Consider the following 25,499-nt stretch of genomic DNA (forward strand, 5'->3'; position numbering starts at 1 on the left):
AACCTGCGGTCCATCAACAAGCCCCATATCCATTCTCCACCCCGGCCTCTGGTCCGCCCTCTTCTCCAGTACAACGTCCATTAATGTGGAGTGACACACTTGCCGAATACTCTGCCCTCTTAAATCCGGCCAACAACACCTTCTCCATCACAAAAAAGTCAATCCTTAAGAATATCTTATGCGCCAGGGGAAAAAAAATGAATACTCCCGCTCTGCCTCCATGTAACTCTCATTCTCCCTGTCTCTCTCACTCAGTCTATCTCTCTCTGTCCTTTTTTCCCTATAGCTCTCTCTGTCTGTCTCTCTATCTCTCATTGGACTTGAGTTAAAGTCAACTGAATGACACATTTGACGGGTTGTTTCTCAGCGACTGCAGCACCAAGGCGAACCCCGCTATTCAGCGGCACTTTGCCTTTTTTTATAGCCTCGGGATCATTCTCTCCTCCGAGGCTGCTAAAGCTGAGCAGTACATTTTGACCAGCTGCCCTCCCTCCCCAGTCTTTCATGCCACCTCGCCCATTTTTGTGACGTCACCCACCCAATCTTGGGAAACCCCTGCGATCCCCTTGGGCCTGACCCCTGGCAGAGCAAACCTGCCACATTGGCAGTGAACCGATGATTCTCGCGAGACGTTTCAAACAGGCAAATCTCATGAGAGGCCTCCCTGTTGGAGCTGTACTGTCAGAGGGTCAGTACTGAGGGAGCTCTGCACTGTCAGAGGGTCAGTACTGAGGGAGCTCCGCACTGTCAGAGGGTCAGTACTGAGGGAGCTCCGCACTGTCAGAAGGTCAGTACTGAGGGAGAGCTGCACTGTCAGAGGGTCAGTACTGAGGGAGCTCCGCACTGTCAGAGGGTCAGTACTGACGGAGTGCTGCACTGTCAGAGGGTCACTACTGAGGGAGTGTTGAACTGTCAGAGGGTCAGTACTGAGGGAGTGCTGTACTGTCAGAGGGTCAGTACTGAGGGACTGTCAGAGGGTCAGTACTGAGGGAGTGCTGCACTGTCAGAGGGTCAGTACTGAGGGAGTGCTGAACTGTCAGAGGGTCAGTATTGAGGGAGAATTGCAGTGTTGGAAAGTCAGTTCTGAGGGAGTGCTGCACTGTCCGAGGGTCAGTATTGAGGAGGTTCTGCACTGGCAGAGGGTCAGTACTGAGGGAGTGCTGCACTGTCAGAGGGTCAGTACTGAAGGAGCTCTGCACTGTCAGAGGGTCAGTACTGAGGGAGTGCTGAACTGTCAGAGGGTCAGTACTGAGGGAGCTCCGCAATGTCAGAGGGTCAGTACTGAGGGAGTGCTGTACTGTCAGAGGGTCAGTACTGAGGGAGTTCCGCACTGTCAGAGGGTCAGTACTGAGGGAATTCCGCACTGTCAGAGGGTCAGTACTGAGGGAATGCTGCACTGTCAGAGGGTCAGTACTGAGGAGGTTCTGCACCGGCAGAGGGTCAGTACCGAGGGAGTGCTACATTGTCAGAGGGTCAATACTGAGGGAGTCTGCACTGTCAGAGGGTCAGTACTGAGGGAGTGCTGCACTGTCAGAGGGTCAGTACTGAAGGAGAGCTACAGTACTGGAGGGTCAGTACTGAGGGAATGCTGCACTGCAATAGGGCAGAACTGAGGGAGAGTTGCAGTGTTGGAAGGTCAGTTCTGAGAGAGTGCTGCAGTCCCAGGGTCAGTATTGAGGAGGTTCTGCACTATTGGAGGGACAGTACTGAGGGAGTGCTGCACTATCAAAGGGTTTGTACTGAGGGAGTGCTACACTGTTGGAGGGTCAGTACTGAGGTATGCTGCTGTCCCAGGGTCAGTATTGAGAAGCTTCTGCACTGTCGGAGGGTTAGTACTGAGCGAGTGCTGCACTATCAAAGGGTTTGTACTGAGGGAGTGCTGCACTGTCATAGGGTCAGTACTGAGGGAGTGCTGCACTGTCAGAGGGTCAGTACTGAAGGAGAGCTACACTGTCAGAGGGTCAGTACTGAAGGAGAGCTACACTGTCAGAGGGTCAGTACTGAAGGAGAGCTACAGTACTGGAACGTCAATACTGAGTGAGTGCTGCACTGTCTGAGGGTCAGTATTTAGGAGGTTCTGCACTATTGGAGTGTCAGTATTGAGGGAGTGCTACATGTCAGAGGGTCAGTACTGAGAGAGCTCTGCACTGTCAGAGGGTCAGAACTGAGCGAGTGCTGCACTGTCAGGGGGTCAGTACTGATGGAGTGCTGCACTGTCATAGGGTCAGAACTGAGGGAGAGTTGTGTGGTGAATGTAATATGATAATTCACACTATGTCTTTGTAAGCGCAGTAGCGATATCCGACCACTAGGGGGAGTAGCTCTGGGAATGCGCAGGAGGTTGTACATGGTTCCACCCTTGGCTCCGCCTACGACTCCTCCCCCTAGTGCTGCTGTATAAATACCCTTGTCCAGAGTCAGCCTGCAGTTCACTGAGAGTTCATCAACGGGTAACAGGCTGGCTCTGTAGTAAGTCGATTAAAGCCTATATTCATATCGGAAACACGTGTCTGGTGAATTGATGGTTCCATCAAGTTGCAGGGTTGGAAGGTCCGTTCTGAGGGAGTGCTGCACTGGCTGAGGGTCAGTATTGAGGATGTTCTGCTCTGTCAGAGGGTCAGTACTGAGGGAGTGCTGCACTGTCAGAGGGTCAGTACTGAGGGAGTGCTACACTGTCAGAGGGTCAATACTGAGGGGGAGCTGCACTGTCAGAGGGTCAGAACTGAGGGAGTGCTGCACTGTCAGAGGGTCAATACTGAGGGGGAGCTGCACTGTCAGAGGGTCAGAACTGAGGGAGTGCTGCACTGTCGGAGGGTCAATACTGAGGGGGAGCTGCACTGTCGGAGGGTCAATACTGAGGGGGAGCTGCACTGTCGGAGATGGTTTCCTTCAAATGAGATATTTAACCAAGGCCCTCGCGGAAGGCTGTAAAATATAGCAGAGTCACAATTTGGAGGAAGAGTGGGTGGGGTGGGTGGGAGCTAATCCCCTAGTGCTCTGGGGACAATATTTAGCCCTCAGCCAACATCAGTTAAAAAAATACAGATGATCCAGGTTATTATCAACTGGCTGCTTTTGGGATCTTGCTGTGCGTGTCAGGATATCCACGTTTCCAACATTACAACTGTGACCTCACTTAAAAAAAAAAGAACATTATTGACTGTAAAGCATTTTGAGCTAAATCTGAAGAATATTCTTTTCTTTTCATTCTCCACATCTGGACAGTGAGTCGGAGCACTCTGCAAGGCAGCATTGACCTGCAGAGGATGTTCCAGAATGTTCTGCAGGAGAAGAGGACAACTTTGAGGACTCCCACCGCGAGACCCATTCCACCACCAGACAAACGTAGTGACACTCAGACAGAAACCCAGCTAATAGTCGCTATTGCCATGGGAACACTCCTTATGGCCCTGGTTGCAATGTGAGTCTGTTGGTTTTTATGCATTGAGTCTACAGCAGAGGAACAGGCCATTCGCCCCCTCTGCTCTGTGCTGGTATACCTCCTCCACACGAGCCTCCTCCCACCTGCTTGTTCATCTGTCCCCATCATCATCTCCATCCTTTCCTCTCTCCCTCGTGTGTTTATCCAGCTTCCCCCTGAAAAATATCTTTACTATCCACCTCAAACACCCGTGTGGGAGCAAGTCCCACATTCTCTCCACTCCCTGTGTGAGCGGGTCCCACATTCTCCCCACTCCCTGTGGGAGCGAGTCCCACATTCTCTCCACTCCCTGTGTGAGCGAGTCCCACATTCTCCCCACTCCCTGTGGGAGCGAGTCCCACATTCTCTCCACTCCCTGTGGGAGCGAGTCCCACATTCTCTCCACTCCCTGTGTGAGCGAGTCCCACATTCTCTCCACTCCCTGTGGGAGCGAGTCCCACATTCTCTCCACTCCCTGTGGGAGCCAGTCCCACATTCTCCCCACTCCCTGTGGGAGCCAGTCCCACATTCTCCCCACTCCCTATGGGAGCCAGTCCCACATTCTCCCCACTCCCTATGGGAGCCAGTCCCACATTCTCCCCACTCCATGTGGGAGCGAGTCCCAGACTCTCCCCATTCCCTGTGGGAGCGAGTCCCACATTCTCCCCACTCCCTCTGGGAGCGAGTCCCACATTCTCCCCACTCCCTGTGGGAGCGAGTCCTAGACTCTCCCCACTCACTGTGGGAGCGGGTCCCACATTCTCCCAACTCCCTGTGGGAGCGAGTCCCACATTCTCCCAACTCCCTGTGGGAGCGAGTCCCACATTCTCTCAACTCCCTGTGGGAGCGAGTCCCACATTCTCCCAACTCCCTGTGGGAGCGAGTCCCACATTCTCCCCACTCCCTGTGGGAGCGAGTCCCACATTCTCCCCACTCCCTGTGGGAGCGAGTCCCACATTCTCTCAACTCCCTGTGGGAGCGAGTCCCACATTCTCCCCACTCCCTGTGGGAGCGAGTCCCACATTCTCTCAACTCCCTGTGGGAGCGAGTCCCACATTCTCCCCACTCCCTGTGGGAGCGAGTCCCACATTCTCTCAACTCCCTGTGGGAGCGAGTCCCACATTCTCCCCACTCCCTGTGGGAGCGAGTCCCACATTCTCTCCACTCCCTGTGGGGGTGAGTCCCACATTCTTCCAACTCCCTGTGGGAGAGAGTCCCACACTCTCCCCACTCCATGTGGGAGCGAGTCCCAAATCCTCCCCACTCTCTGTGGGAGCGAGTCCCACATTCTCCCCACTCCCGGCAGTTCTCCTGAATTGCCCATTGGATTTATTCGTAACTGTCGCATTTCGATGGCCCCGAATTCTGAGACTAAGGGCTGGATTCTCCAATTTACAGATGAAGTGCTGATGCCAGCGTGGGAACAGTGGAGTTTTATACCAGAAAAAACGGTGCAACAACTACACCGATCCTCCGTCCTGTGGGCGGCTAGCAGCCGTGCAGCATAAAGCCCCCGGTTTTACCTGCGGATACAGCTGGAGAATGGCAGGGTCCATGGACCCACATGCACGGGCCCGGCCTGCCAAAAACTGCCCCCCCACACCCTGTAACCAGCCTCGCCACCCCCCGGACCACCCCCAATCAGTCCCCCCAGCCTCCGTCGAAGCCACCCGTGCCAGTGGAAGAGTGGAGCATGGGAGAATGGCCTCAGGTGACGTCCTGAGGCTGTCCATACGGCGTGCGGCATACTGTCGGAGTACCTTGTTTTTGAGGGCGGAGCATTGCAAAAATGGCGCCGTCCTCAATTCAAGCGTAAACCGGTATTCTCCAGCCGATTGCCGAACGTGATTTTGATGTTGCGACCGGAGAATCCCGCCGTATGTGTTGACGCCAATGGAGAATCCGTGGATTTTTACGACAGATAAACCGGTGCCACTCCCGGACCGTTTCCACTACCGTTGAGGGGCTAGCACCGGTGCCACGTGGAACACACTTGATTCCACTGAAAAATGGTGCAGGATACGTCGGGACCGTAATCGGCACTCAGGAGGCTGACAAGCAGCAGCCGCACATACACATTACACTCCCCACACACACTCATCCCTGCCAAAAATGGCACTGGTTGTGCTGGAGCGTGCCCATGCAGCTGATGGGCCGTCTGTGGCTAGAGGGCACCCAGGGTGTGTCAGCGGTGTGCGCAACTGCATGGCTGTCTTGCCAGAAGCAGCAATGGCGGTCCCTGTCCGTCCGCCCCGAACCCACAGCCCACCTCGTACCACCCCCCACTACTCCCCCCAGTCCTAGCAGTAGCTCCGGCCAGCGGCACAACTGTCAGCAAACTATGGCCATGTTGGACACTTTCCGTGCACCCTCTCTCTCCCTCAGCCACCGCCATGCCGGCTTCACGATTTTTAAAAGCACAAGTGAACCACGCCGTCGGAAACTCAGCCCATCGGAGGCGGAGAATCGCGGTGGCCATGGAAAGTACCAGTTCGGGCCCTGTAATGATATGCAAACGGTGCCTACTGTACATGCGGAGTGAAACGCATTGATGCCTTTTGCGAGGTGCTGGAGAATCGCGAATTGGCGGCAAATCAGTGCCTGCTGCGATTTTGGCGTCAGTGGCGATTGTCCGCCCAATCGCATTTCCCGATTTCGGCGTTGACTAACGGAGAACCCTGCCCCTGGTCTTCTTCTTTACGTCAACCCAATTGAAACCCCATTCAACAATTTAAAGACCTTGATCAGGTCGTCCCCTCAGTCCTTCTCTTTTCTAGAGAAAAGATCCCCGGCCTGTTCAATCTTTCCTGGTGGTTCTGACCTCTAAGTTCTGGGATCCTCCTTTGTATTATTTTTTGCTATGTGCTCCATTAGCAGTGAGGTTATGAGATGTCCTAAGAGTGTGTAATGCGCTACGTCAATGCAAGTCTTTCCCTTCCTGTCCTCAGTGTTATTTATCGATGGGCAACAAAGTCGAAGTGAGACATGACGAGGGAGCGTGACACGAAGGGAGCCCAGACTGCGAAGGCCCTCATGGTCGAACACCTGCGGCATGCCAAAGAGTCAGGGGATGGACAATAAACCGGGATCGTAGGTCTGTTAACCAATGCCTTTGACTTAAATGTAACTAGAATCATATAAATTTCTGAATAAAATTAATTTAATTTCCTCTCGTGTGACTGTCACTATGTTTGTGTTTCTGCGGCCTCAGACTTTGCAGAGTTTATTAATCTGTACCTAAAGTGTTCATCCGTCCCCCCCAAATTCCTCCAGGAGCCTTTCCAAACACGTCCTTAGAACAGACTGAGATCACAAGACGTGGATTAAAACTCATCAGCCACAAGGTCAGTATAATTTCCTGCAAAGTTTGCAAGAACTGATGAGACGGAATTCTACAGAGAATAGTTAGAGTACAGTGGTAAGTTCTGAAAAGTGTGACAACAGGTTGATAGGAGGTGCAGAAGGTTTAAATAATATTTATAGATATATATTCATAAATTACAGAGCATTGGTAATTGAAAAACTTAGCAAATCTGACCACACTGTCAGGTCTGTGCACTGGTAGGGAATGTTAAATCTTGAAATAGTATGACAAACACAGCAGAGAGTTGAAGATTCTGGAACATTCCTTCACTGAAAACAATGACTGAGGAAGGTCGATGGATGCATTGTGACAGGGGGTGATGTTATCTCAGAATGGTGTGGCTAGGGTTGACAGCCTACAAATCTTTAACAGGTGTGGTGTTGTCGGATTGCTGGGGTCTCCATGTTGTCACCGTGCTCCTACACTTCACAGTCTTTCCTGTGAATGAAAGATGGATTGACACTGAGTGCAACATATTAACCTTAACAAGCAACCTCTCTGCTCCGAGGAGAGTGACAGGTTTGCACCCCACTATCCCAAATATCAGCTGTGAGGGTGACAGGGCGTTAAGTGAAGCATTAACCTTGTCTTTGTTCTTTCCGGAAGCAATTGCTCCAAAACTCGACCCCTGTCTGTTGCTCTGCAAACCTGAAGCCATCCAAAACCTCCCTGTCCCTTTTTACCAGCTCACATAAACTTCCGTTCCCCCTTCGCCCGCTATTGTTCGCTGATTGGCAGCCTGTCCAGGACCACCTTGAGTTTTAAATTTTCAAATCTCCCTATGGTCCTCGCTTCTTCCCTTTTATTCACGGCCGGATGCCCCTGGAGAGGCCTTCCCTGCTCGGTGGACACCGCAATGGTTGGACTGTTTTATCGACCCCAATTTTAACATTTTGGTTTGATGGTTTTAAGTTTCCATTCCTCTTTGAATCATAGAATTTACAGTACCACCCAGCCCTGGGAAAGAGCACCCCACCCAAGCCCACACCTCCACCCTATCCCCACAACCCAGAAACCCCACTTAACCTTTTTGGACATGAAGGGCAATTTAGCTATGGCCAATCCACCTAACCTGTGCATCTTTGGACTGTGGGAGGAAACCCACGCAGACACGGGGAGAACATGCAGACTCCACACAGACAGTGACCCAAGCCGGAAATTGAACCTCGGACCCTGGAGCTGTGAAGCAACAGTGCTAACCACTGTGCTACCGTACTGCCTGGGCAGTGCTCCATTTGTTCTTTGCAGAAGCGCCCCACCTTTAATTTATCCCTCAATTAGTTTCAGTTCTTCTAATTGATTGATGGACCCTATAATATATTCTCTCTCCTTCCCTATCTCTGTATCTCCAGCCTCTACAGCCTCCCTATCTCTGTAACCTCCTCCAGCCCTACAACCCTCCCTATATTTGTAACCTCCTCTAGGCCCAACAACTATCTCTATCTTTGTAACTTCCTCGTGCCTCTGCATCCCTTCATACCCTTGTACATCCCTCTTGCATGTACACTCCTCTCTATCTCTGTAATCTCCTCCAGCCCCAACAACCCTCCCTATCTCTGTAACCTCCTCCAATCCCTACAAACCTCCCTATTTGTGTAATCTCCAATCCCTCCAACCCCCGCTATCTCTGTAATCTCCTCTAACCCCTAAAACATTCCCTATCTCTGTAACTTCCTCCAACCCTTACAACCCTCCTTATCTCTGTAACCTCTTCCAGCCCCTACAACCCTCCCTCTCTCTGTCACCCTCCTCCAGCCATTACAGCCCTCCCTATCTCTGTTACAACCCTTCAACCCCTTTGATATGCCACCAAAAAGCACACGACGAGTGATGAATGCAACTGAGGCTTTAATACACTAAACAGCAAGCCTCCTGGCCTCTGGTCCCGAACTGGGGACCCCCGATCACTGTGGATGTAGGCGGGGAACCCCAACAGGCTTAAAAGACTGTGCAGGGCCTTGATGACGGTGGCAGAGGTCATGTCAGGGCATGGGATGGCAAAGGGGAATCTTGAGTACTCGTCAACAATGTTGAGAAAGTACACGTTACGGTCAGTGGAGGGGAGGGGCCCTTTGAAATCAATGCTGAGGCGCTCGAATGGGCGAGAGGCCTTTCCGAGGAGTACTCTGTCTGGCTAATAGAAGTGCGGTTTGCACTCCGCGCAGACCTGGAAGTCCCTGGTCACGGTCCTGACCTCCGCAATGGAGTAAGGCAGGTTGCGAGCCTTGATGAAGTGAAAAAAATCGGTGACCCCCGGGTGACAGAGGTCATTGTGGAGGGCCCGGAGTTGGTCTACTTGTGCGCTGGCACATGTACGGCGGGATAGGGCATCTGGGGGCTCATTGAGCTTCCCAGGTCGATACAAGATATCGTAGTTGTAGGTGGAGAGCTCGATCCTCCACATCAGTATCTTGTCATTCTTGATCGTGCCCCGCTGTGTGTTATTGAACATGAAGGCAACCGACCATTGGTCAGTGAGGAGAGTGAATCGCCTGCCGGCCAGGTAATGCCTCCAATGTCGCACAGCTTCCACAATGGCTTGGGCTTCCTTTTCGACGGAGGAGTGTCGCATTTCGGAGGCATGGAGGGTGCGGGAGAAGAAAGCTACGGGCCTGCCCGTCTGGTTGAGGGCAGAGCAAAGTCCGACGCATCGCTCTCCACTTGGAACAGGATGGACTCGTCCACAGCGTGCATCGTGGCTTTGGCAATATCTGCCTTGATGCGATTGAAGGCCAGGCGGGCCTCAGCCGTCAGGGGAAAAACAGTGAATTTGATAAGTGGACGGGCCTTGTCCGCATAACTGGGGACCCACTGGGCATAGTACGAGAAGAAGCCCAGGCATCTCTTCAGGGCCTTTGGGCAGTGTGGAAGGGGGAGTTCCAGGAGGGGGCGCATGCAGTCGGAGTCGGGCCCTAGGACTCCGTGTTGCACGATGTAGCCAATGGTGGCTAGGAGGGTTGGGCGGAAAACGCATTTTTCTTTATTATCGGTGAAGTTCAGGAGTTTAGCGTTGTGGAGGAAGTGCCAGAGGTTCTCGTCATGGTCCTGCTGGTCATGGCCGCAGATGGTGACATTGTCTATGTACGGGAAGGTGGCCCGCAGCCCGTACTGGTCAACCATTCGGTCCATTTCTCGTTGGAAGACCGAGACCCTATTGCTGACGCCGAAGAGAACCCTGAGGAAGTGGTAGAGGCGGCCATCTGCCTCGAAGGCAGTGTATTGGTGGTCCTCCGGGCGGATAGGGAGCTGGTGGTACGCGGACTTCAACTCAACTGTGGAGAAGACTTGATACTGCGCAATCTGGTTGACCATGTCAGATATGCGGGGGGAGGGGGTACGCATCGAGCTGCGTATACCGGTTGATGGTCTGACTGCAATCGATGACCATCCGGTGCTTCTCCCCAGTCTTGACGACCACCACTTGGGCTCTCGAGGAGCTGGTACTCGCCTCAATGATCCCCTCTTGTAGGAGTCGCTGGACCTCCGACCTGATAAAGGCCCTGTCCCGGGCACTGTATCGTCTGCTCCTCATAGCGACAGGCCTACCGTCCGGGGTGAGGTTTGCGAAGAGCAAGGGTGGGTTGCCTCTCTGACACTGCAACACTCCCTCAGCACTGACCCTCTGACAGTGCAGCACTCCCTCAGTACTGACCCTCTGACAGTGCAGCACTCCCTCAGTACTGACCCTCTGACAGTGCAGCACTCCCTCAGTACTGACCCTCTGACAGTGCAGCATTCCCTCAGTACTGACCCTCTGACAGTGCAGCACTCCCTCAGTACTGACCCTCTGACAGTGCAGCACTCCCTCAGTACTGACCCTCTGACAGTGCAGCACTCCCTCAGTACTGACCCTCTGACAGTGCAGCACTCCCTCAGTACTGACCCTCTGACAGTGCAGCATTCCCTCAGTACTGACCCTCTGACAGTGCAGCACTCCCTCAGTACTGACCCTCTGACAGTACAGCACTCCCTCAGTACTGACCCTCTGACAGTGCAGCACTCCCTCAGTACTGACCCTCTGACAGTGCAGCACTCCCTCAGTACTGACCCTCTGACAGTACAGCATGTCATAATATACACCAGTATATCATGGTGCAGACACACACTGATGAACATACACTAGGACCAATCAACATGCACAAACACCGCAGCCAATCACCAGCTAGAACACACGCACTATAGAGGCAGAGGGCATCACTTTTCCTGCTCATTCTGGATGCAAGGGTTCGTTCTTAAGCCTCACTGGCTAGTCACAGAAGCACAAGAGCTCATCAAGTACAGTACAGACTCTCACCACGTGCTGAGTGATTCGACTGGTTCGGACAGGCACAGGTCTCTAGTTAAACTAGCATTGTCTAAACCCACAGTTATAGTATGTCTAGTATTTTATAAGAGTTAATAAAATAGCGTTGAACCTTCTTCAGTGTTGGTGGCATATGTCTGCTTCACAAGTCTACACTGCCCAACACTTCACAACACTCCCTCAACACTGACCCTCTGACAGTGCAGCACTCCCTCAGTACTGACCCTCTGACAGTGCAGCACTCGCTCAACACTGACCCTCTGACAGTGCAGCACTCCCTCAGTACTGACCCTCTGACAGTGCAGCACTCCCTCAACACTGACCCTCTGACAGTGCAGCACTCCCTCAGTACTGACCCTCTGACAGTGTAGAGCTCCCTCAGTACTGACCCTCTGACAGTGCAGCACTCGCTCAACACTGACCCTCTGACAGTGCAGCACTCCCTCAGTACTGACCCTCTGACAGTACAGCTCTCCCTCAGTACTGACCCTCTGACAGTGCAGCACTCCCTCAGTACTGGCCCTCTGACAGTGCAGCACTCCCTCAGTACTGACCCTCTGACAGTGCAGCACTCCCTCAGTACTGACCCTCTGACAGTGCAGCACTCCCTCAGTACTGACCCTCTGACAGTGCATCGCTCCCTCAGTACTGACCCTCTGACAGTGTAGCACTCTCTCAGTACTGACTCTCTGACAGTGCAGCACTCCCTCAGTACTGACCCTCTGACAGTGCAGCACTCCCTCAGTACTGACCCTCTGACAGTACAGCTCTCCCTCAGTACTGACCCTCTGACAGTGCAGCACTCCCTCAGTACTGGCCCTCTGACAGTGCAGCACTCCCTCAGAACTGACCTTCTGACAGTGCAGCACTCCCTCAGTACTGACCCTCTGAAAGTGTAGAGCTCCCTCAGTACTGACCCTCTGACAGTGCAGCACTCCCTCAGTACTGACCCTCTGACAGTGCTGCACTCTCTCAGTACTGACCCTCTGACAGTGCAGCACTCCCTCAGTACTGACCCTCTGACAGTGCAGCACTCCCTCAGTACTGAACCTCTGACAGTGCAGCACTGCCTCAGTACTGACCCTCTGACAGTGCATCGCTCCCTCAGTACTGACCCTCTGACAGTGCAGCACTCTCTCAGTACTGACTCTCTGACAGTGCAGCACTCCCTCAGTACTGACCCTCTGACAGTGCAGCACTCCCTCAGTACTGACCCTCTGACAGTGCAGCACTCTCTCAGTACTGACCCTCTGACAGTGCAGCACTCTCTCAGTACTGACCCTCTGACAGTGCAGCTCTCCCTCAGTACTGACCCTATGATACTGCAGCCCTCTCCTAGCACTGACAGGTGGGTGTTACCTGGATATTTCTGCTCAAGGCTGTGTCTTGTGCTTGATGCCTCAACCACCTTCTGATTTGGTGAGTGTTCTACCCAGCATCATAGCTGACAGTCTGATTCCGCATTTTGCTTGATAAACATCTTGTGGTTTTGCTGTTTAGCTGTTTAACCTGTCAGGGTAACGTTTAGACAGCTGCATGGTCCATTTCTGTTTGAGGTTTTGGGTGGGTGAACGTCGTGAACATTCTCAACATCATAGACCCAAGCTAGCAATGGTGAAATGGCTTGTGAATCAGTTGACACCAGTTGCTTTCTTTGACAACCTTTTCTTGTTCGTTCTTAAGCCTCACTGGCTAGTCACAGCATTTGTATTGCCCTTGAGAGGCTGGTGGTGAGCTGCCTTCTTGAACCGCTGCAGTCCCTGAGATGTGGATCACCCACAGTGCTGTTAGCAGGGAGTTCCAGGATTTTGACCCAGCAATAGTGAAGGAACGGCTGATATAACTTCCAAGTTTCACTGAAACTTGCAGAATACTGACAGGCCTAGATAGAATGGACTTGGAGAGGATGTTTCCAATGATAGAAGAGACTGGAACCCGAGGGCGCAGCCTCACGGTCCTTTAAAACAGGGGGGGTGAATCTGTGGAACACTTTTCTGCAGAAGGCTGTGGAGGCCAAATTACTGAGTTTCTTTAAGACAGAGATAGATAGGTTCTTGATTAATAAAGGGATCAGGGTTATGGGGAGAAAGCAGAATGGGGATGAGAAACATATCAGCCACGAGTGAATGGCGGAGCAGACTCGATGGGCCGAATGGCCTCATGCTACTTCTATATCTTATGGTCTTACGGTCTAAGTCAGGATTGTGAGTGACTTGGAGGGGAACTCCAGGTTGCGATGTTCCCAGGTATCTGCTGCTCCTGTCCTTCTAGGTGGCAGCGGTCATGGGTTTGGAAGGTGCTGCCTAAGGAACCTTGGTGAGTTCCTGCAGTGCATCTTGTAGATGGTACACACGGCTGCCACAGTTCGTTGGTGGTGGAGGGAGTGAATATTTGCAGAAGGGGGAGCAATCAAGCGGGGCTGCTTTGTCCTGGATGGTGTCGAGCTTCTTGAGTGTTAGAGCTGCACTCATCCAGGCAAGCGGGGAGTATTCCATTACACTCCTTACTTGTGCCTCAGAAGGAAAAAACAATTTGGACCAGTATTCTTGTTTCCTTCTGGGCTTGGAGATGGTTGACAGACTTTGGGGAGTGGGGAAGTGATTTATTCGCCACAGAATTCCCAGCTTCCGACCTGCTCCACAAACGTTAGGAAGCCTGTCCAGGACACACAATCATGAGAGGGGTTTGGATCGAGTGGATCAGGAGAGAGTGTTTCCCAGTGGCAGGAGGCTCAGTAACCAGAGGGGCCACAGATTGAAGAGAATCGGGAAATGATCCAGAGGGGACACCACGAGACCAATAAAGCCTTGAAATTCCCTCGTGAGGGTTTGCAATTTAAGCAGTGAAGGTTCCATCGCACAACAGGAGGGAGATGAGGCAATTAGATGCGCTTCTCTGTAACCCTACTGCTAAAACACAACGTGTGTGTCTCGTCAACCTTGTGAGCTATGTCTTTTTTGGGGTACAAGCTGAATCTAGACAAGAGTGAGTGTTTTGTGGTATCTCGGCCAGGTGTGGGGGCAGGGGTGGGGGGGCTGCCATTCCAATGGGCAGGGACTCACTTGACGTACTTGGGGGTGCAGGTTGGCCTAGAGTGGGGGGGGGGGGGGGGGGTGTGTGCTCCGCAGAAACATTTCTAGTTTGGTGGGGAGAGTGAAAGCGGATCTGGCAAGATGGAATGGTCACTGGCGGGTCGGGTACAGGCGGTTAAAATGAACGTGTTGCCACGATTTCTGTTTATTTTTCAATGCCGGCCGATTTTCCTGCCAAAGGCTTTTTTAATAGAGATTGAGGGAAAGATTACGTCGTTCATATGAGGAGGGAAGGTGGCAGTACTTAGAAAAGTGCTGCTACAGAAGGGAAGGCAGGCAGCGGGTTTGGGCCTTCCAAACCTGATGTATTACTACTGGGCGGCGAATGTGGAGAAAGTGCGGAGCTGGGTCAGAGGGGTTGATGCCCAGTGGGTCAGAATGGAGGAGAGTTTGTGCAGCGGGTCAGTATTGAAAGCACTAGCAACAGCGCCGCTCCCAATTGCCCCGGGGAAGTAATCAGGGAGTCCGGTAATAATAGCTTCATTGAGAATTTGGAGGCAGTTTCGCCAACACTTCGGGTTGGGGGCAGGATCAAGGGAAATGCCGATTCGGGGGAACCACAGATTTGAGCCAGGGAAGTGGGATGGAAGTTTTCGGAAATGGGAGGAGAAGGGGATTAAAACACTAAAAGATTTGTTTCTTAGGGGTCGGTTTGCAGGATTGAAGGAGCTGGAAGCGAAGTATGGGCTGGAGCAGGGGGAAATGTTTAGATACATGCAGGTTCGAGATTTTACCAGAAAGGAGATGCAGAGCTTCCCTGTGGAGCCGGCATCCACATTGCTGGAGGACATGCTGACGACAGGGGGACTGGAGAAGGGGTTAGTGTCGGCGGTTTACGGAGCTATTTTGGAAGAGGAGAGGGCACCGCTGGCAGAGATCAAAGCAAAATGGGAGGAAGAGTTGGGAGAGGATATGGAGGAGGGGTTATGGTGGGAGGTGCTCCGGAGAATGAATGCCTCCACCTTGTGCGTGAGGTTGGGGCTGATACAGCTGAAGGTGGTATACAGAGCACACCTCACGAGGGCGAGGATGAGCCGATTCTTTGAAGGGAGTAGAAAACGTGTGTGAGAATTGGGCAGTGGGGGGGGGGTAATCACATTCATATGTTTTGGTCCTGTCCAAAGCTAGAGGATTACTGGAAGGAGGTTTTTAGGGTAATTTCTAAAGTGGTGCACGCAAAACTGGACCCGAGTCCCCGGGAGGCCATATTCAGGGTGTCGGACCGGCCAGGGTTGGAAACGGATGTGGAGGCAGATGCTGTAGCCTTTGCCTCGTTGATCGGCCGAAGATGGATCCTGTTGGGATGGAGAGCAGCCTCTCCACCCTGTGCCCTGGAGTGGCGAGGGGACCTGTTGGAATTCTTGACCCTTGAGAAGGTTAAGTTTGAACTGAGGGGAAGGATGGAGGGGTTCTACAATTCATGGGCATTATTCATTGAGCACTTTCAAGAACTGGATAACATCGAACATTAGTTGGGGGTGGGGTGGGTGGGAGGGCTAGGGGGGAGGGGGCGATGGGTGTTAATGGGGGCTATGGGGGATTCCTGATTCCTTTTTGTCATTTGTTTATGTGAACATGTGGGTGAATGTTTTGGGTTTGATGGGAGAATGGGATCGTTGTTATTGATATGGGGATTGACATATTTGTTGCTGATTATTGTTTCTTGTTGGTAAGTGTAAATTTGGAAGAAAATGCGAAAAAGGAGGAGAATAAAGAAATATTTTTTTTTAAACTTTGTGAGCTATGGGTAGCACAGTGGTTTAGCACGGTTGCCTCACAGCGACCAGGTCCCAGGTTCGATCCTGGCTCTGGGTCACTATCCGTGTGGAGTTTGCACATTCTCCCTGTGTTTGCGTGGGTTTCGCCCCCACAACCCAAAGATGTGCAGGGTAGGTGGATTGGCCACGCTAAATTGCCCCTTAATTGGAAAAAATGAATTGGATACTCTAAATTGTTTTAAAAAGCAATTGTAAGCTATGATAGGAAGGATTGTGTTGCAAACCATGTTCAGCTGCCAGGTGCTGCTATTTTCCCAAAGGATCATCAAACATTAGGAGCAGGGGGAGGCCATTCGACCCTCGATACTGCTTCTCCCATTAAACAAATCGGGTCTGATCTAGTTGAGGTCTCCACTCCACTTTCCTGTATGTCCCCATGACTCCCGTCCCCTTGTCGATCAGAAATGTGTCTAAATTGGCCCTGAATATATTCAGTGACCCACAACCTCCACTGCTCTCTGGGTGGGGGTGGGGGGGGGGGGAAGAAGAATTCCCCCAGACTGACCATCCTCTAAGATAAGAAATTCCTCCCCATCTCTGTCTTTAATGGCAGATCCCCTCACTCTTGAACCTGTGTCTCCCATTCCCCCATTCTAGACTCCCCTTCTACAAGGGGGAAACTTCCTCTCAGTATCCACCCTGTCAAGCCCTTGCCCTCAGAATCTGATATCTTTCAATCAGGAGGCCTCTCATTCTTCGAACCTCCAATGGGCACCGGCCTGACCTACTCGACCCTTTCCTCAAAAGACAAGCCCCCTTCATCCCGGGAATGGGCCGCAGTGAACCTTCTCCTAACTGCCTCCGATGTGAGTGTGCCTCCCTCCCCGAGTAAGGAGACCCGATCCATACACAGTGATCCCGGTATGGTCTCCCAAACGCCCCGTACAGTTGTATCGAGACGTCCCAACTTTCGTACCCCATCCCCCCTTTACAAATAAAAGGCCACATTCCAATTTCTTACCGGATCTGGGTCCCAGTGCCCCTAATTCCTGATGTGTAGAAGCCTCCTCACCAGGCTCCGTAGGCGCAGCCCAGTGTCAGGCGGGTTAGACGTACTGGCATCTTCCACTGTAAAACACAACGGCAACATTCCACAGTCATCCCGACATTCCGACGAAAAAAACAAAACTGGCCCTGCGTTCCTTTAGCACCTGTCCCCTCCTCAGGATGTCCCAAAATCTTTCGCCGACAACAAGGCACTTTTTTTTGAGGTGAGCTCACCGTTGAGTGTCGGAAACTCGCAGCCAATTCGTGCACAGCAAGATCCCACAACCTAGCAATGTGGCAACGAATCAGATCCACTGTCCTTTCATCAACAGCTGATGACACTTTTTTTTTGGAAGATGGTTGAGGCGTCGGACGGGTGGAGAGGGGGTGATTGGGGGGGGAGAGGGTAGGGAGGGGAGGGGATGGTCTGTGCGGGGAGGGAGTCAGGCGGGCAGAGAAGGAGTGGTCATGGGTGAGGGCAGGAGGGAAGGGGGTTGATTGTGGGGGGGGAGGGGGAGGCAGGAGGGGAGGGAGTGGTCGTGGGGGGAGGGCGGAAGAGGAGGGGTGGTCATTGTGGAGGGTGGGAGGGAAGGGAGTGGTTATGGGGGAGGGGAAGGCAGAAGGGGAGGGCATGGTCATGGGGGGAGGGCGGGAGGGGAGGGGCTGGTCGATTGGGGAGGGAGAATGTTCTCCCCGTTCTCCCCGGGGCTTGGGTCTGATATTCATCACTAAACTGCCATCACTGATCCGGATGGTTACCAATCGCTGTTACTGGGATCTTGCTGTGCACAAATTCACTCTGCGTTTCCTATATTACAACAGCGAGCACATGTCAAAATAAAAAGTCATACATTGGCTGTGACACTTTGGGACGTCCTGCGGTGGAGACAGGCACTGGAGAAATCCAGCTCCTGTTTTCCTCACTTCCTCTATTTCTCTCAATTACTTCCTTTGTCTCCTTTTTACGTTTCTCTCACCCTTTTTCTTTCTCGCTTTCATTCTCTCATTCCCTCTTTCTCTCTCGTTGCCTCTTCATCTTTTCCCTGTCCCTTTCTCTTTTTCTCCATTTCTCTCTTTCTTTTTCGCATTTCCTCTTTCTCTCTGATCATCTCTTCTCTTTTCCCCTGTCCCTTTCTCTCTTTTTCTCCTTTCTCTCTCAATCCCTCTTTCTCTCTTATTGTCTCTTCCTCCTTTCCTTCTCTCTCGTTCTTTTTCTCTGTTTCTCTCTTTTCCTGACCCCTCCACCTCTCTTCCCCTCTGTCTCTCGCCCTTTATGTTTCTTTATCTATTTCTCTCGCCCTCTCTCTCTCTTTCTCCTTTCCTCATTCTCCCTGCCATATTCTCTGGCTCTTTCCTTTATCTTTATCTGTTTCTCTCTTTCTCTTCGTGTCCGGTATATTGGCTCCATGTCTTACAGATATAGATGATGTGCCTCTCGTCCTCCTCCAGCACCTTGACGAGTCCCTCCCTCAGGGCCCAAGGAGCAGCCCGGGTCTTGCTGGGCTTTCTGTCTGAGTACAGCCGTACCCACTGCCAGTAACACAGAGCCCCATAGGCCACCATACCCAGAAACAACTTCGCTGGGCTCACAGGCCAGCTCCACATGGCCAGGAGTGAGGATGGGGGGGGGTATTGGGAGCAAGGGGGGGATGCCAGAAAGCAGGGCAATGGGCGAGGTCGAAGGCAAGGAGTGAGTCAGTCACACAGAGTCCGTTTCAGTGAGGGACCCTCCCCAATCGTGAGGGAGCCCTTCCATCGGAATCTAGGATGGGACTGAATCATCGGGGGTCACAACCCTGAGGAATGGTGGGCTCGAGAACATCGAGTGGGCTCGCCGGCAGGCCTGGGAGGTATCCAGGACGATACATCGAGCTGTCCGAATGCACGCCCTCCATTGTGAGGTCAGTGAGAGAATGGCTCCTCCCTCAGCTGGTTCCTATTGTTACTCAAGCAGGGAACTTTCATTTCCATCTCACATTCTCTCTCTGTCTCTCTCCATCTATGTCTCTCTCCATCTGTGTGTGTCTCTCTCTCTCTCTCGCTGTGTCTCTCTCTCTCTCGTGTGTCTCTGTCTCTCTCGCTGTGTCTCTCTCTCTCTCTCTCTCGCTGTGTCTCTGTCTCTCTCTGTCTCTCTCCATCTCTGTCTCTTTGACTGTCTCTCTCTGGGCGCGATTTACCAGTCATCGGGGTGAGTCACAGCCAGTAGATACTGAGAGAGGTCTCTCCCAGTATTCCTGACAGTCGTTATGCATCATGAGACCTAACAAGATCTCGCAAGGTGTCGCAATCTTGGTCCCGGTGACACCAGATCTAATCACCCCTGGAATCTCTGGGATTCGCCAAGGAAATCCCAGCCAGGTGCTGTTTAGCACTGGAGACCAGGCGGAATGTCACTTGTAGGGGGGGTCTCCCGTGAGTTTGGAGGACGCCGTGTGGTTGCAATCTGGGCAGGGTATCACCATCGCACTGCTAATGCCACGTGGGCACCATGGCATTGCCCGTCTGGCACCCTGGCACCAGATGGGGATCCGGGTGTCCGGGGATCACATCGGGGAGATGGTGCCCCGCTATCTTCCTGCACTGACGAACGGAGCTCCTCAATACAGGAAATGTGATGAGTGCGGCATTGTGGGGAGGGAAGGCGTTCCCCATTGATGCCCGAAAAAAATAACATACTGGTATGCCATCAATGAACACACGACGAATAGTGAACGTAACTGAGGCTTCAATAAACTAAACGGAAAGCCCTCTGGCCTCTGATCCCGAACAGGATCAGAGGCGAAGACCAACCACCTTTATACCGAGCCCGGGGAGAGGCGGAGCCTTCGGGCAGTAGTTTACCACATTACATATAATACAGTGGCAGTTTACCACAGTACACATATTATATACAACAGTGGTTCGGACCCAGCAGGGACAAGCCCAGGCATGTAATAATACCATACAATACAAAACAGTGGTTTACCACATTCACCCCCTGTTAAAAAAAGAGTCCAGCAGGGGTGAAGTGGACTTAAAGGTCAAGTCTGTCGGGGGCCTTGATCTTCCGCCATGATCGCCTCAGTCCCGGCTGTGGTGTGGGCACCGGTGCCGAGACCTGCGCGTCCGGGAGCGTGTTGTCCTCTTCTTCACCCAGTAGTTGAGTCGGTGGAGGGGGGTGTGGTGTATGGGCGGGGTGGTGGTGATGGCAGTCGGTGGACCTGCGGGTGCCAGACCTTGAAGTAGCCGGGTAGTGGTGGAGGGAGACGGTGCAGGGTTGGGGGTGGTGGTGATGGTCACTGGGCAACCTGCAGGTGCCAAATCCCGGAGGGAGACTGTGCCCTGTCGCCCGTCATGATGTGCCTCGTCGGCATATTGTGGATTGGCATCAGCAATTTTACTTTGTAAACCATCACACTGGCCATGGTAGCTTGCAGCGCCATCTGTGCTATCAGATAAACATTTTTGGGGTCAATTTTAAGATGCTGTAATGTTTCAATCAATAGATCAAAAGGTTCATGTCCTGTATCATCATTACTTGGCACAACTGAAAGTAGTCGCTCACAGATAATACCTTTAAGCACAAACCGAATAATAATGCTAAACTGATCGATGGATCAATTATCTTGTGTTGAATCAACCTGAATAGAATAATATTTTGCTTGAGAAACTTCATGACTAATTCTTTCTTGTATCATATTCTTCATAATTTTGATTAACATGTTTATAGTTGTTTTACTCAGGTATGTAACAAGTCCACCACGGCCTTTACTTTGTGCCTTTCCTTGTTGCTCTAATTGTTTGATTCTTTGTTTAGACTTGTTTTGCACTGCAGAAACGTGAGTTGCCATAATGGGGTCATATTTTGCCATCAACTGCACTGTAGCTAAAAAATTGCCATGATTCAGAACCTCATTATCTAGAGTGCAGGTCGATTCATTTCTGTGACCTCGAAAAGGAAGTGCTTGCTTGCCTAACATCTTTATGATGTCTATAATCCTCATGACAATACTTCTCTGCTTCAATACTTCTTCTTACCTTTAAATTAGTGATGCTGCAAAAAAATTATCTATGGTGCCATCATTAACCACACTGATATATTGCTGAGCATTTCTGACATGTGTTGTTGTCGATTCATGTAAAGTCAAGCTCTGGCTAATACGCCTGTAGTCACTAAAGCCACGTACAAAGCGTGATGGATTACAAGTGTTGGGAAACTCAAAGACTAAGCAGTATGAACAATATAAGCATCTATTTTCTTTGTTATATGTTAGCCATTTTCTTGGGACTGAGTCATTCATAATTTTCCTCTCATACAAACGAGCATCAAATGGCAGATCATCAAGTGGCTGCAGTGGATGTTCAGCAAAAAACTGTTTTAGCTTTGCTCATGATGGATATTGGAAGATTCCAGTAATTGATCTTTCATTTTCTTGCGTAGGTTCATTTACAGGATGTGCTTCAGGAACCAAGTCATTTATGCTTGAAGGAATATCTGATTCCCTGTCACTAGTTGAAGCTATGTGTTCAGATGTTGCAACTACAGGCAGTACAGATACCGGAACAAGGAAGCCAGAAGAAATATTGGGCCTGGGTTGATTAGTAATGGATGCACTTGTATTTGTCTCTACATTCAAAGTAGCTATTCTCTGTTCTTGTAACTCACATGTCATTGCATCATCACCATGAGCATTGTTTCTTGCTTCTTGATTATTTGTTGCAGAACTGGATATTGATGTGGATTGTGCGTGTGGTATTATACTCTGTAATAGGCCTGCATCGCTTGGCTGATTCCTTCCTTTCTGCTTCTTTTTGTTCTTTGCGTTTTAGTGACCCAGATTTATGCTTTTTCTTTTCCATGCTGGTAGGGGTAATATTCCTGAAATAAAAACTTAATAAAAAATAGCCCACATTGGGAAAAATGAATATTGATGATTGCAAGAATAACTTGAAGGAACGCCAGATAAACCCCTACTTGATAAAAAATATAAAATAACTTACTTACACTTTAGTAGGCTATGTTCATTAGTCAATACTACTGTGGCCTATGCAGCTTCAGAAGAGGAGACAATCCACTGTCCGGTGTTCACACCAGCAAGCAACTGAGACAACTGTTGAAACTTAGAAGTTTGGTCCGACTATAGTAAGACATTAAAAATGACCCCACGACCAAAGTTAACATGTCCAGTTTGATACCAGTGTAGTGTTACAAGTCGCAACCCTTTGAGTTTACCGATCATGGCTTATCACTTCAATATCTTTGACCTCATGATTCATGGTCAAAGGTACCGCTTCTCCTTTTCGGTGACCTCATGACCCTATGTACTGCTTGATATCCTTTCAAGTTGCCGACCATCTCAAATCACGAACTGTAACTTTATCTTTAAATTCACACACTCTTGCTGAAAACGTGGATTTCCAACTATGTCCGACCCAGGTGAACCAGCCCCCCCCCCCCCACCCCTCCACTCCTTTTCACATCCATTTAACACTGCTTCGTTCCTTCATACACTGAGTGATTATTTGTTTGTTTCTTTATTGCATTTTTATTTGGTATTGCCCTTTTTAAAAACAATTATATTTAATTAAGTTAGAATACAAATCTCAGGAAAGAAGTTGGAGATTTATTTATCTAATTAATTATAATTTTTAAGGGCCCTTCAGAGATTCACGGGCCCCTTCTTGGCTCTCCGGGCCCCTGACCGATGTACCGGCTGAACCAAGACTACTGCTTGATATCCTTTGAAGTTGCCGACCATCTCAAATCACAAATTGTAACTTTATCTTTAAATTCACACACTCTTGCTGAAAACATGGAATTTCCTTAATTATGCCCAACCCAGGCCCCCCTATTCCACATCCTTCCACTACCTCCCCTGCTTCGTTCCTTTTCATGCACTGCTTATTTGTGTCCTGTTCCCTTTTTTTTCTTATTCCTTTTTATTATTAAAACAGTTGTCTGTGTTTGTTTCTTTATTGCATTTTTATTTGATATAGGGGGTCCACTTCATCAGGGGCCCACTTGCCATCGGGCAAGCTGACACCCTGTCACTGCCTGGGAGTGTTTGATGGGGACAGTATAGAGGGAGCTTTACTCTGTATCCAATCCTGTGCTGTCCCTGTCCTGTTAGTGTTTGATGGGGCCAGTGTAGAGGGAAATTTACTCTGTATCTAACCCTGTGCTGTACCTGTCCTGGGAGTGTTTGATAGCGACAGTGTAGAGGGAGCTTTACTCTGTATCTAACCCTGTGTTGTACCTGTCCAGGGTGTGTTTGATGGGGACAGTATAGAGGGTGTTTTAGTCTGTATCTAATCCCATGCTGTACCTGTCCTGGGAGTGTTTTATGGGGACAGTGCAGAGGGACCTTTACTCTGTATCTAACCCTGTGTTGTACCCGCCCTGGAGTGTTTCATGGGGACCGTGCTGACAGAGATTTACTCCATATCTAACCCCGTGCTGTGCCTGTCCTGGGCGTGTTTGATGAGGATAATGCAGAGGGAGCTTCACTCTGTAATAATAATCTTTATTATTGTCACAAGTAGGTTTACATTAACACTGCAATGAAGTTATTGTGAAAATCCCCTTGTCGCTACGCTCCGGTGTTTGATCGGGTACATTGAGGCTGAATTCTGAATGCCCAATTCACCTAACAAACACGTCTTTTGGGACTTTGTGGGTAGAAACTGGAGGACCCGGAGGAAACCTGCGTATATATAGGCAGACAATGCAGACTCCACACAGACAATGACCCAAGCCGGGAATCCAAACCTGGCCCTGGCGCTGTGAAGCAACAGTGCTACCCACTGTGCTACCTGGCCGCCGGGGACAATTTAGAGCAAGCTTTACTCTGTATCTAACCCCATGCTGTACCTGTCCTGGGAGTGTTTGATGGGAACAGTGAAGAGGGAGCTTTACTCTGTATCTAACCCCGTGCTGTACCTGTCCTGGGAGTGTTTGATGGGGACAGTGAAGAGGGAGCTTTACTCTGTATCTAACCCCGTGCTGTACCTGTCCTGGGAGTGTTTGATGGGGACAGTGAAGAGGGAGCTTTACTCTGTATCTAACCCCGTGCTGTACCTGTCCTGGGAGTGTTTGATGGGGACAGTGAAGAGGGAGCTTTATTCTGTATCAACACCATGCTGTACCTGTCCTGGGAGTGTTTGATGGGGACAGTGAAGAGGGAGCTTTATTCTGTATCAACACCATGCTGTACCTGTCCTGGGAGTGTTTGATGGGGACAGTGAAGAGGGAGCTTTACTCTGTATCTAGCCCTGTGATGTGCCTGCCCTGGGAGTGTTTGAATTGGACAGTGTAGAGGGAGTTTCACGCTATAATAATAATAATAACAATAATAATAATAATATTAATTATTGTTACAAGTAGGCTTACAAAAACATTGCAATGAAGTTACTGTGAAAATTACGTAGTCACCAGACTCCGGCGCCTGCTCGGGCACGTTGAGGCTGAATTCAGAATGTCCAATTCACCAAACAAACACATCTCTTGGGACTTTGTGGGTGGAAAATGGAGCCCCCGGAGGAAACCCACGCAGACATGGGGAGAACTAGCACATAGACAGTGATCCAAGGTGGGAAACGAACCCTGTGATGTGACCATCAATTCAACCAGAGACACAAGTTGGAGTAAACTGTGGCTTTAATCGGCTTACAACTGAGCCTGCCTGCGACTGTGCTGAACTGAAGGCGGACTCGCAGGACCGCAGCACTTATACTTCCTTAAGGGGGCAGAGCCAAGGGCGAAGCCCTGTACATGCTCCTCATCTCCCCCTGTGGGCAGAGCCGCGCAACGGCTCATAGATTGAGCCCACAGGGACACAGTAATGTACAGTGTGAATTATAGTGGTTACACATTCACCACACCCTGGGCCCTGGTGGTGTGAAGCAACAGTGCTACAACTGTGGTACCTTGCCACCGGAGACAACATAGAGCGAGCTTTACTCTGTATCTAACCCCGTGCCGTACCTGTCCTTGGGAGTATTTGATAGGGACAGTGTGGAGGGAACTCTGTATCTAACCCTGTGCTACCTGTCCTGGGAGTATTTGAACGTGACAGTGTAGGGGGAGGGGGAGCTTTGCTCTGTATCTAACCCCGTGCTGTACCTGTCCTGGGTGTGTTTGATGGGGACAGTGTAGAGGGAGATTTGCTCTGTATCTAACCCCGTGCTTTACCTGTCCTGGGCGTGTTTGATGGGGACAGTGTAGAGGGAGCTTTACTCTGTATCAACACCATGCTGTACCTGTCCTGGGAGTGTTTGATGGGGACAGTGTAGAGGGAGATTTACTCTGTATCTAATCCCGTGCTGTACCTGTCCTGGGTGTGTTTGATGGGGACAGTGTAGAGGGAGATTTACTCTGTATCTAATCCCGTGCTGTACCTGTCCTGGGTGTGTTTGATGGGGACAGTGTAGAGGGAGATTTGCTCTGTATCTAACCCCGTGCTTTACCTGTCCTGGGTGTGTTTGATGGGGACAGTGTAGAGGGAGCTTTACTCTGTATCTAACCCCGTGCTGTACCTGTCCTGGGAGTGTTTGATGGGGACAGTGCAGAGGGAGC

General features: G+C 50.8%; 1 protein-coding gene and 1 long non-coding RNA gene across 4 annotated transcripts in view; one reads left to right on the plus strand and one right to left on the minus strand.

Annotated features, from left to right (window-relative positions):
• LOC119975239 (sperm acrosome membrane-associated protein 6) overlaps positions 1-6,543 on the plus strand; it is a 65,099-nt gene extending 58,556 nt beyond the window's left edge. For all 3 annotated transcript variants that reach the window (XM_038814903.1, XM_038814904.1, XM_038814905.1), the window contains 2 exons: positions 3,226-3,421; positions 6,370-6,543. In XM_038814903.1, the coding sequence (XP_038670831.1) occupies positions 3,226-3,421; positions 6,370-6,403 (230 nt within the window). In that variant the 3' untranslated portion in view covers positions 6,404-6,543. The remainder of the gene's footprint in view (positions 1-3,225; positions 3,422-6,369) is intronic.
• Positions 6,544-6,877: 334 nt separating this feature from the next.
• On the minus strand, positions 6,878-18,800 carry LOC119975250. Its single transcript, XR_005462695.1, has 3 exons — positions 18,361-18,800; positions 16,920-17,026; positions 6,878-7,223 (listed from the first exon to the last, which is right to left on the minus strand). It is a non-coding gene; the product is annotated as an uncharacterized LOC119975250 (long non-coding RNA).
• Between the last annotated feature and the right edge of the window lie 6,699 nt (positions 18,801-25,499).

The sequence above is a fragment of the Scyliorhinus canicula genome, chromosome 12 (assembly GCF_902713615.1).
Source record: "Scyliorhinus canicula chromosome 12, sScyCan1.1, whole genome shotgun sequence".
NCBI lineage: Eukaryota > Metazoa > Chordata > Chondrichthyes > Carcharhiniformes > Scyliorhinidae > Scyliorhinus > Scyliorhinus canicula.